This window comes from Mustelus asterias, unplaced genomic scaffold (assembly GCF_964213995.1).
Source record: "Mustelus asterias unplaced genomic scaffold, sMusAst1.hap1.1 HAP1_SCAFFOLD_1304, whole genome shotgun sequence".
In the NCBI taxonomy this organism is placed as follows: Eukaryota; Metazoa; Chordata; class Chondrichthyes; order Carcharhiniformes; family Triakidae; genus Mustelus; species Mustelus asterias.
In genome coordinates, this window is record NW_027591249.1 from 88,135 (window position 1) to 99,320 (window position 11,186).

At 47.1% G+C, this 11,186-nt stretch overlaps 1 protein-coding gene across 1 annotated transcript; it reads right to left on the reverse strand.

Moving 5' to 3' along the window:
• Positions 1-1,529: 1,529 nt before the first annotated feature.
• Positions 1,530-8,712, reverse strand: LOC144488118 (protein lifeguard 3-like). The gene is made up of 5 exons (XM_078206138.1): positions 8,618-8,712; positions 7,162-7,249; positions 6,957-7,052; positions 5,826-5,879; positions 1,530-4,959 (listed from the first exon to the last, which is right to left on the reverse strand). Exons 1-5 carry the CDS (start codon positions 8,644-8,646, stop codon positions 4,816-4,818), a joined length of 411 nt encoding a protein of 136 aa, XP_078062264.1. The 5' UTR covers positions 8,647-8,712; the 3' UTR covers positions 1,530-4,815.
• Between the last annotated feature and the right edge of the window lie 2,474 nt (positions 8,713-11,186).

Below are 11,186 nucleotides of genomic sequence, written 5' to 3' on the forward strand. Positions count from 1 at the left end.
GCGAACACAATAATGCAGAAAACCTTCCCACTTGAGATGGTTGAGATGAAACTTGATGGAGATATTTAAGGGGTTTACTCGAGAGAAAATCATAGAATCCCCACAGTGCAGAAGGAGACCATTCGGCCCATCGAGTCTGCACCAACAACAATCCCACCCAGGCCCTATCCCCGTAACCCCACATGCTTATCCCTGCTAATCCCCCTGACACTACGGGGCAATTTAGCATGGCCAATCAACTTAACCTGCACACCTTTCAGACTGTGGGAGGAAAGCAGAGCACCCGGAGGAAACCCACACAGACACGGGGAGAATGTGCAGACTCCACACAGACAGTGACCCGAGCCGGGAATCGAACCCAGGTCCCTGGAGCTGTGAGGCAGCAGCATAACCACTGTGCCGTCCCTTAAAATGGTTCCACTGGTGGGAGAAACCAAATCTACTGGGTAATGTAGATCTTATTATTTAAAAGAAGATATAGTTGTGTTCGAAGCAGCTTAGAGAATGTCACTCGAATCATTCCTGGGATGAGGGGCTTATCTTAGAAGGATAGGTTGAGCAGGTTGGGCCTGTATAGCATGGAAGAAACGATACTTTTCACTATGTTAATACATGTGACAATAATAAATCAAATCAAATTAAATGTACCCATTGGAGTTTAGGAGATTGATTTTGATTTGATTTATTATTGTCACATTATTAGTATACAGTGAGAAGTATTGTTTCTTGTGCGCTATACAGACAGCATATCATTCATAGAGAAGGAAAGGAGAGAGTGTAGAATATAGTGTTACAGTCATAGCTAGGGTGTAGAGAAAGATCAACTTAATGTGAGGTAGGTCCATTCAAAAGTCTGACAGCAGCAGGGAAGAAGCTGTTCTTGAGTCGGTTGGTACGTGACCTCAGACTTTTGTATATTTTTCCTGACGGAAGAAGGTGGAAGAGAGAATGTCCGGGGTGCGTGGGGTCATTAATTATGCTGGCTGCTTTTCTGAGGCAAAGTTTCGGGAAGTGTAGACAGAGTCAATGGATGGGAGGCTGGTTTGCGTGATGGATTGGGCGACATTCACGACCTTTTGTAGTTCCTTGCGGTCTTGGGCAGAGCAGGAGCCCCATACCAAGCTGTGATACAACCAGAAAGAGGTGATCTTATTGAAACCTATCAGATCCCGAGGGGGTTTGACAGGGTGGATTCTGGGAGAATGTCTTCCCCTGTGGGAGAAAATAGAGTAAGGGGCCTGGAAGTTAAGTCTGAGACGAGGACAATTTTGTTCACTCAAGAGGGCCATTAGTCACTGGAATTCTCTTCCCCAGAGAGCAGTGCAGGCTGGGTCATTCAATTTATTCAAGGCTGAGTTAGACAGATATTTGATAAACAAGGAGGTCAGGTGTTACGGGTTGGGGGGGGGGGGCGGAGGGGGAGGGCAGACAGGTGTCAGTGTGCAGAGGCAGTTCAAAGTGATCTATATTTGCGCTGTTGGATGTTAGAAATAAGATATAAATTTCAGTGTGTTTAATTGCATGTTTTTGTGTAGGAAACAGTGACCTCTCATTAGATTCATATAAATAACGGTGTTTGCATGTATGGGTTTTTTTGTTCCATTTCAAGCTGTGTCTTTAGTTTAGGGAATTTATGTGGTGTGAAAGGTAAACAAGAGTTTGGAGAAAGAATGAGCTGTTTTGTGCTTTTAGTTTAGCTGAATCCATAGCATTCAGAGTTAGGAAGCTCGAGAGGGAACAGCTCTCACTGCCCTGCTGGAAGAAAAGCCATACAATGTAGTAATGGGCAAGAACACAAGTCCCAGAGAAACTAAAGGACAGTTAGTTCCAGACACTGGAGAATGAAGAGAAGTTTTCAGGAAAATTGAAGGAAAAAGGAAAGCAGGATTTAGAATTTGAGCAGGGTACTGTTCACGAGAGTTAAAGACAGAATTGGAAAGAGGGTGAAATTGGCTGGAGAAAACCCAGATATCTGAAGCAATTGAAAGGTCGGTGTCCTTATTCCAGCTTTGCAGCAATAGTGTTCAGTTGGGGACTGAGAGATCGTGTGAAAAACGTGAATGCTCATGGTAAAGGAACACTGAAAGGAGAGTTGGAAATCCTGGAGGTGGATCCTTGGTGAAAGCAGTTGAGGGAAAGCATTGCTTGTAAGAAGATTCTAAAGTGTGTCTTTTGAAAGTGGAGTTTGGAAACTCTTCTGTGATTATCTTCGGAGGGGGGGGGGGAATTTAAGGAGTAATTCACAGACTCTCGATTGGGTGACATCCACCACTTGGTCTCTGAGTGAGGTGTTGTCTCTCTACAGTTAGCCTATTGGGTTACAGGGACTGTGTAGTTACTGCAAACATTATAGCCCAGGATATACTTGGTGACCTGTGTTATTCTTAAATTCTGTGTACATTTGTGAAGATAAGTGGGAATGAAGGAGCATTGTATTACCGTCAAACTGTTCACATTTAGTACATGTTTTTGTTGTTAAAAGTTAAAGTCTTTTGAATCAATGTTTAATTCTGGGAACCTTCTAGTCCAGTAGCAATGTGAACAGAGATCTAAAACACAGCCATGATCTTATTGAATGGTGGAGCAGGCTTGAGGGGCCGAATGGCCTCCTCCTGTTCCCAAGTCCTATGGTTCCATGTTCCATTGCTTTAGAATAAATAGAGAAAGCTGTATAATTAACAGTCGGCACGGACCAGCGGAAACTATTAAAAGTGGATATAATGTTAACAGTTGACTTATACAGAGTATGTCAGTTAGTCCGAGATGTCAGCTCTGGAATTCGAATTCTGTGGGGGGGATGAGCTGCTTTGTAACACGGAGAATGTTACTTTAACACAGGGTGAACTCAAACCTGTTTTCAGTCACACTCGAGTTAAACAATCACTGAATCTTATTACCCAGGGTGAGGCCAATCGGCCCATTGTGCCTGTGCTGGTACTTTGGTAAAGTAATCCAATTAGTCCTAATTCCCCTTGCCCCTTCCCAAAATTCTATTCTTTTAAATATTAATCCAATTCCTTTTTGTAAATTCCTCCTAAATCTGCCTCCATTGTCCTTTCAGTCGGTGTTCCGTCTCACAACTCACAGCAGAGAAAAATCCTCAGTTCTTTTCCCAATCGCCTTAAACCCATCCTGTAGTTACTTTTATTTATTTATTAGTGTCACAAATAGTCTTACATTAACACTGCAATTAAGTTACTGTGAAAATCCCCGAGTCACCACACTCCGGCGCCTGTTCGGGTACACTGAGGGAGAATTTAGCGTGGCCAATGCACCCTAACCAGCATGTCTTTCGGACTGTGGGAGGAAACCGGAGCACCCGGAGGAAACCCACGCAGACACGGGGAGAACGTGCAGACTCCACACCGACAGTGACCCAAGACGGGAATTGCTGTGAGGCAGCAGTGCTAACCACTCCCCTCCAGCTGCTGCTTGTGTGGGGGGGCGCGGTTAAGTACACTGAGCGTAATTATCTTTAATCACCCCTCTTTAGCCAGTCCCTCAGCATCAAGGATGACATTTCTGCTTCAATGGGTTTTGCGATGGTTGGTAACTCCCAGCAGTGATCTGCAGACTCCTGCCGCCTGTGGAGCAGACAGTGCTCAGTGGGCTGGGTGGATGGCTTGTTTGGAGGTTTGTGCGCTCGTTCTACACATTCCTGACCGAGTCTCTCCCTGTTTCCGGTCTATTCCTGAATGAACCTTCTCCATTCGGGTCAGTTATAAGCCAGGGTCTCCCATGAGTCGATGGGAATCTTTAGCCTCTTCGGGAATGCTTTGAGAACATTCCTTAAAGCATTTTCCACTGTCCACCTGGGAGTCTCCTGCTGCGATCGAGTTCCAAGTGGACCGGTTGCTTTGGGAGTTCAGTGTCAGGCATGTGAACGACATGTCCCACCTAATGGAGCTGGTTTGCAGTGATTAGCACCTCTGCTGGGCGAGCTGGTGTGGAGGAGGACACTGCTGTTAGACCACTTTTCTTGTTGGTAGATTGGGAGGATCTTGCGAAGGGACGGCTGGTGGGATCTCTCCAGCGCTGTATGTTGTTCAGTGCTCTGAAACATATCGGAGTGCGGAGTCACCAGTAACTCGTGGATCATAACCCTGATCTCAGGTTTAACATCCTGGCCTTCAAATATTCATTTCCTCAGGAGGCTGAAGGTTTCACACCATCTCACCCATCGATCACACGAGTTCAGGATTACCTTTGATTTGTGGGGAATCCTTCAGGCAGGAGACTGAGAGAAACAGTACAAGGTGGGCCCAGAGGTAACGACAGTTAACTTGTACAAATTGGGATCACCAGAGAATGAAACAGTTCATTTCCTTTCGAAGCCAGAATACTGCAGATGCCGGAAGTCGGAATACAAGCAGAAAGTTCTGGAAATACTCGGCAGGTCAGGCAGCATCTGTGGAGTGAGAAACTGAGATAATATTCCAGCTCGATGACCTTTCAGCCAATCACAAGCCTTGGCCTTTTGTTGATTCCTCCTCTCTGGCTCTGATTTGTTGAAAAACGGTGAACATTTTCCCAGTTCCGGTGACGGTTCGTTGACTGAAACGTGAACTCAGTTTTTCTCTCTCTGCGGAGAGGCTGCCAGACTTGCTGAGTATCTCCAGTGTTATCGGGTTTTACTTCCTCGTTAGGTTATATCAGGCTGGGAGCGTAGTACCTGGGAGAACAGGAACTGCATCAACAATTCCAATGGTGCTGAGTTAACCTTTCTCCCGACTCTATAAGCGCGAGATTATCTTACACAAGGAGAGAGAATGAAGGAAGCCAGCAGGAGTGTGGGTGGCAGAATCACAGCTATCTTTATCTGGATCCAAATAGCTGAAGCAGGTAGATGAAGATTTGTACAATGTCTGTGTAGAGTCTGAGAGCTCCATAAACATACTCCTCCGGGCTGATGGAGTGTCGCCTGTTCCCCAGGATCAACTGAGTGTCAAAGGCCAAGAACTAGAGACAGAGAGAGAGAGAGAGAAGGTTAACCAATGCTGAAGGAAGGAGGAGGCGGAGGTGAACTCTGTATCTAACCCCGTGCTGTCCCTGTCCTGGGAGTGTTTGATGGGGGACAGTGTAGAGGGAGCTTTACTCTGTATCTAACCCCGTGCTGTCCCTGTCCTGGGAGTGTTTGATGGGGACAGTGTAGAGGGAGCTTTACTCTGTATCTAACCTGTGCTGTACCTGTCCTGGGAGTGTTTGATGGGGACAGTGTAGAGGGAGCTTTACTCTGTATCTAACCCCGTGCTGTACCTGTCCTGGGAGTGTTTGATGGGGACAGTGTAGAGGGAGATTTACTCTGTATCTAACCCCGTGCTGTACCTGTCCTGGGAGTGTTTGATGGGGGACAGTGTAGAGGGAGCTTTACTCTGTATCTAACCCTGTGCTGTACCTGTCCTGGGAGTGTTTGATGGGGACAGTGTAGAGGGAGCTTTACTCTGTATCTAACCCGTGCTGTACCTGCCCTGGGAGAGTTTGATGGGAGAAAGTGTAGAGGGAGCTTTACTCAGTATCTAACCCCATGCTGTACCCGTCCTGGCAGTGTTTGATGGGGACAAGGTAGAGGGAGCTTTACTCTGTATCTAACCCCGTGCTGTACCTGTCCTGGGAGTGTTTGATGGGGACAGTGTAGAGGGAGCTTTACTCTGTATCTAACCCCGTGCTGTACCTGTCCTGGGAGTGTTTGATGGGGACAGTGTAGAGGGAGCTTTACGCTGTACCAGCAGTGATACAGAGGGATTCAGTGTTACAGACATCAGTCTTGACTATTGGCCCAGAATAGATCTGGACAGCAGTTGCTGACTGGAGGAAGCATCACTCACCAAAGTAAAAACAATAGCTGCAATCGCAGAATACAACATGTGAAGCCATGGAATCTGCCAAAATATGGAGAGAATGGATTAATCAGCATGATGAGTCTCCTTCGATAGAACAAGATTCACAATCTTTGCTACCGAGACGGACAAGGGCAGCAGATACCTGGGAATGCCACCACCTGCAAGTTCTCCTCGTCACTCAGCATCCTGACTCGGAATTTCAGTAACATTTAACTTGTCGACAACTTTCACGCTTTAAAAGACAGAACAGATCTTTCCCGTCTCACTTTTAACAAAACCTACAAACACATTTCACAGTTTGAGTTGACACTCCCTGAACTAAATGTTCAATTCTCCCAGAATCAGTCCATCCTGAGAGTTTATCTCTGGTCTTTTCTTGGTCGGGAACCTTCCATTTTCAGAACTTTAAAAAGATTCTGCCACGGGATGTGGGCATCGCTGGGTCAGCATTTGGTGCCCATCCCTAATTGGCCATTCACCCAGTGTCTCGCTCGGCCATTTCCGAGGGGCAGTTGAGAGTCAACCACATTGTTGTGTGTCTGGAGTCACATGTAGGCCAGACGGGGTAAGGACGGCAGATTTCCTTCCCTAAAGGACATTAGTGACCCAGATGGGTTTTTACGACAATCGGCAACAGTTTATTTTTTTGAATTCAGATTTCACCATCTGCCATATGGTTAGATTCGAACCTCGATCCCCAGAATGTCGCGCTGGGTCTCTGGATTATTAGTCCAAATAAAATACGACTATACCGTCACTTCACTCATAGTGAGAGCTTTATTTCCTCTGGAGATTCACTCCCTAGCTCAAGCTAGGCGACTCTTCCCACCTCATTTTAACTCCTCACGAGTTCAGTCTTTTCAATCCAGGCTCCCTCCCACATTCCGGTGAGGCAAACTATTGAGATGTTTGGGTCTGTAGCTCTTCCTCTCTCCAGGATTCAGGCAGACTAACTCCGCTCACTGGGATACTTTGTGATATTTTTAGGTTAACATCTCTCCTCCTCTACCTCTTTCTCTCGCAGCCTCTCTTTCCTCTCCTCTCCCTCCATCCCTCTCTCTCCAACCTCCATCTCGGATTTTGATTCTCACTTTGCGAGTTTTGTGCGTGACTTACATATTTGAAAGAGAGAACTATCGTGACGACAATCCCGGCAACAAAGAGGCCAATCCCCAGAGCACAGAACAGACCTCCACACGAAGTGAAGTCCACCTGAAATTAAAATTGCTGCTTTTAATCCTCTGAACATCCGAACATCCACTCATGTACCCCTCCCCCTCCCCGCAACACTCTGCCCCCTACACCCCCCAGGTCCTGTTACCTTGGTCTGGAAGCAGAAGATGGTGACGCCGAGACAGACCAGGGCAGTCATCCCGAGGCAGATGAACACAGACTTGGTGCTGTAATAACTGCAGGCAGAGGAGGGAGACATTACAGGGAGGTTACAGAGACTGAGAATGGTCACAGACACTGCACACATCAGCCCCAAGCAGCTGGCATTAATCATACAGCACAGAAGGCCATTCAGCCCATTCTGACAGTTCTGCCTATCCAGTTACGCTTAACCCCCCTGTTTCTTTCCCCATAGTCCTGCGAATTTATTCTTTTCAAGACTTCCCTCAATTCCCAGTCACTGCCAGTCTCTCCATATTGAAACAAAGATGGTGTGCAGGCTCCAAATGATCTGACATCCAATAATGTCAATAATTCAGGGAATCGGATGTTGTAGAAGAAATGCAGAAAGTTTCAGATGAATAAAGTGGGTGAGAGTGGACGGATCATTGACAGCTCTCTCTCTGTGGGGTCCATGGACCGGATATGAAAGCAATGGGTTATCGCTCAGTTATCTTCCCCTCTCCTGATGCCAGGAACACACTGGGGTGGGGTTTCCTGGCCCTCTGCTCCCCACCCCCTCCCCGCCAATCAGCGAGCCGGCCTCAGGGTGGCGCTAGTGAGCACGGATTCCCACTGGATTGGTCCATGATTACACTGGGCAGAGTTGGGCAGTGGTTTACCTTGTGTGGTGTGACCAGGAATCTCTCCCGCTCTCACCACCTGGAACCAGGATTATTGGGAAGATTTACAGGCTGATACTCAAGCTGATTGGCCGGATTCTGAAAGCACCTTCCTTGGCCATCAAGTGCTGACGTGGGATTTGAACCCGGAGCTTCTGTTCCAGAGGCGGGGACACTACCCACTGCGCCATCAGAGCTCCCCTACCCTACACCTCAGTGCCTGTAATCCAGCTTCCCTGAAACTCTCACCCCAAACAGAGAGTGTAAACTCTAACCCTCCGATACAGCAACCTCCCCCCCACTTTTAATCTGTCTCTTTCTGATAACCTCACTATGGGGTCACTTTAGACACCACCCCCTCCACCTCCTTCCTCTCCTGGCCATGCCTGATCCCCAGATTCAAATACTCCATGGCCGCTTTTCCTGGAGCCTCAGACTCGCCCCTTCCCAGTGCTCCCCCCTGCCTTAGGGGGGGGTTTGAGACATGGGTCTGAGAATTCTGGGGTTTGGTTACGTGAATGACAGGCTTTCTTTGTTATGGGATGAGGTTGTTGCTAACAAAACCAATATTTATTACCCATCCCTAATTGCCCCAAATAACCCCTCGTTAATGTGACTGAATCAGAGAATCAGGCCCAGCTGTCTGTCCTCCTTCGCACCAGTGGAAACCGAACCTGCTCGCAAGCCTGAATAGGACACTCGCCTCTGGAAGGCATCACACCCACACACTCAGACAGATGGCTGTCACTGTAACCCCCATACCTTGCAATTGTTCCAGTCAGATATGACATCGCCAAGGTCTAGATGGGGAAATAAGAAGATAAACATCAGTAAGATCGAGATCACAGATTCCAGCATGGGAACGGGACAGTAATGAACAAACACGTCTCCACACCGCCCGAGTTGAATATCCACCACGGTGGTGTCAGAATGTGAATTGAATTTCAAAATAAGAACATGGGATTGGTCAGAACGATTAGGAAACATTGCATTTTGTAAAGAACATTGCGGATTCACTCAGGCCTGAGTGAAAATCTGCACTCGTTAGACAGCGAGAGGCAGCTCTAATTTCATAGTCTCTCCAGCGAGACTCGAACCCACAACCTTCAGACGGGACTGTGCTGCCCAATGAGCCACGGCCAAAACATAGTCTCTGCAATAAAATGCTAAGGCCCATCAGAGGAGTCTTTGCGAACATAAACCTGACTCAACCAAAGAAGGAGCTATTATACCAGGGTGTCTAAACTTGGTCAAAGAGCGAGAAAGAGAGACAGAGAGATAGAGAGCATGGAAGGGAAAGCGAGTCGGAAGGGAAAGCGAGTCGGAAGGGACAGAGAGTCGGAAGGGACAGAGAGTCGGAAGGGACAGAGAGTTGGAAGGGACAGAGAGTCAGGTTTTAATGGAAGTCGCTACAGAGATAGTGGATCCATTGGTTGAAATGTTTTGTTACTCGCTAAGTTCCAGAAGGGTACCAGAAGATTGGAAAACAGCCAATGTGACTCCCTCATTCAAAAAGGGAGGAAGGCAGAAGGCAGGGAACTATATTATTATTGGTAAGACGCTGGAGTCAATCAAAGAGGAACTAGCTAATCATTTCGGAAAGCTGAATATAACCAAACCTAGTCAACATGGTTTTATGAAAGGTATATCATGTTCAATTCTTTGAGGGTGTAATGCGGAGAGTAGATAAGAGGGGAACCTGTAGATGTAGTGTATTTAGATTTACAGAAGGCATTTGACAAGGTGCCGCATAAGAGGCTGGTGCATAAAGTAAAAGCCCATGGAATTGGAGGAAGTGTGATAGCATGGATTGAAAACTGGCCGTCACACAGAAAACATAGATTTGGAATAAAGCGGTCCTCTTCAGAATGGAAAGATGTAACTACTGGAGCACCGCAGGGATCAGTTCTTGGCCCACAATTGTTCACTATTTACATTTATGACCTGGAGGGAGGAACGGAATGTAAGGTTTCCAAATTTGCCGATGATTCGAAAATAAGTGGAAGGACCGGTTGTGATGAGGATGTTGTGATTCTATAACGGGATGTAGATAGATTGAGTGAGCGAAAACATGATAAATGGAGTTTAATGTGGGGAAGTGTGAGGTTCCCATTTTGATAAGAGGAGTCAAAAGGCAGATTATTATCTAAATGGAGAGAGACTGGAGGTGAGTGAAGTGCAGAGGGATCTGGGTGTTCTAGTGCATGAATCACAAAAACTAGCAAGCAGGTCCAACAAGTAGTTAAGAAGGCAAATGGCATTTTAGCCTTTATTGCAAAGGGGTTGGAGTTTAAGAATAGGGAGGTTTTATTACAATTGTACAGGGTGTTGGTGAGGCCTCACCTGGAACACTGCATACAGGTTCGGTCCCCTTACCTTAAAAAGGATATAGTAACATTGGAGGCAGTCCAAAGGAGATTCACCAGGCTAATTCCTGTGATGAGAGGGTTGTCCTATCAAGAGAGACTGAATAGACTGGGTCTGTATTCCTTGGAGAAGAGAAGAGTGAGGGGTGACCTTATTCAAATATATAAGATCCTGAGGGGTTTGGTAGGGTAGATGGTGAAATGTTGTCACTAGTGGGAGAGTCTCGAACAAGGGGGTGCAGCGACAAGATAAAGGGCCGGTCATTTAAAACTGAGGTGCGTAGAAATTTCTTCTCGCAGAGGGTGGTGAATCTCTGGAATTCTCTGCCCCAAAGGGTGGTGGAGACTGGATCATTAGAAGTGGGCGGCACGGTAGCACAGTGGTTAGCACTGCTGCTTCACAGCTCCAGGGACCTGGGTTCGATTCCCGGCTTGGGTCACTGTCTGTGTGGAGTTTGCACATTCTCCTCGTGTCTGCGTGGGTTTCCTCCGGGTGCTCCGGTTTCCTCCCACAAACCAAAGCTGTGTGGGTTAGGTTGATTGGCCATGCTAAAAAAATTGCCCCTTAGTGTCCTGAGATGCGTAGGTTAGAGGGATTAGTGGGTAAATATGTAGGGATATGGGGGTAGGGCCTGGGTGGGATTGTGGTTGGTGCAGACTCGATGAGCCGAATGGCCTCTTTCTGTACTGTAGGGTTTCTATGATTCTATGAAGTATTTAAAGTGGAGGTGGATAAATATTTGATAGATCGAGGAATAGAGGGCTATGGGGAAATGGCACAGAGAAGGAGCTGATCGTATTGAATGGTGGGGCAGGCTTGAAGGGCCGACTGGTCTACTCCTGATTCTATCTCGTGTTCTTGTGAGCTGGAAGGGAAAGGGAGTTGGAAAGAAGGGAGAGTCGGAAAGGAGGGAGAGTCGGAAAGGAGGGAGTCAGAGAGAGAGAGATAGTCGGAAGGGAGAGAG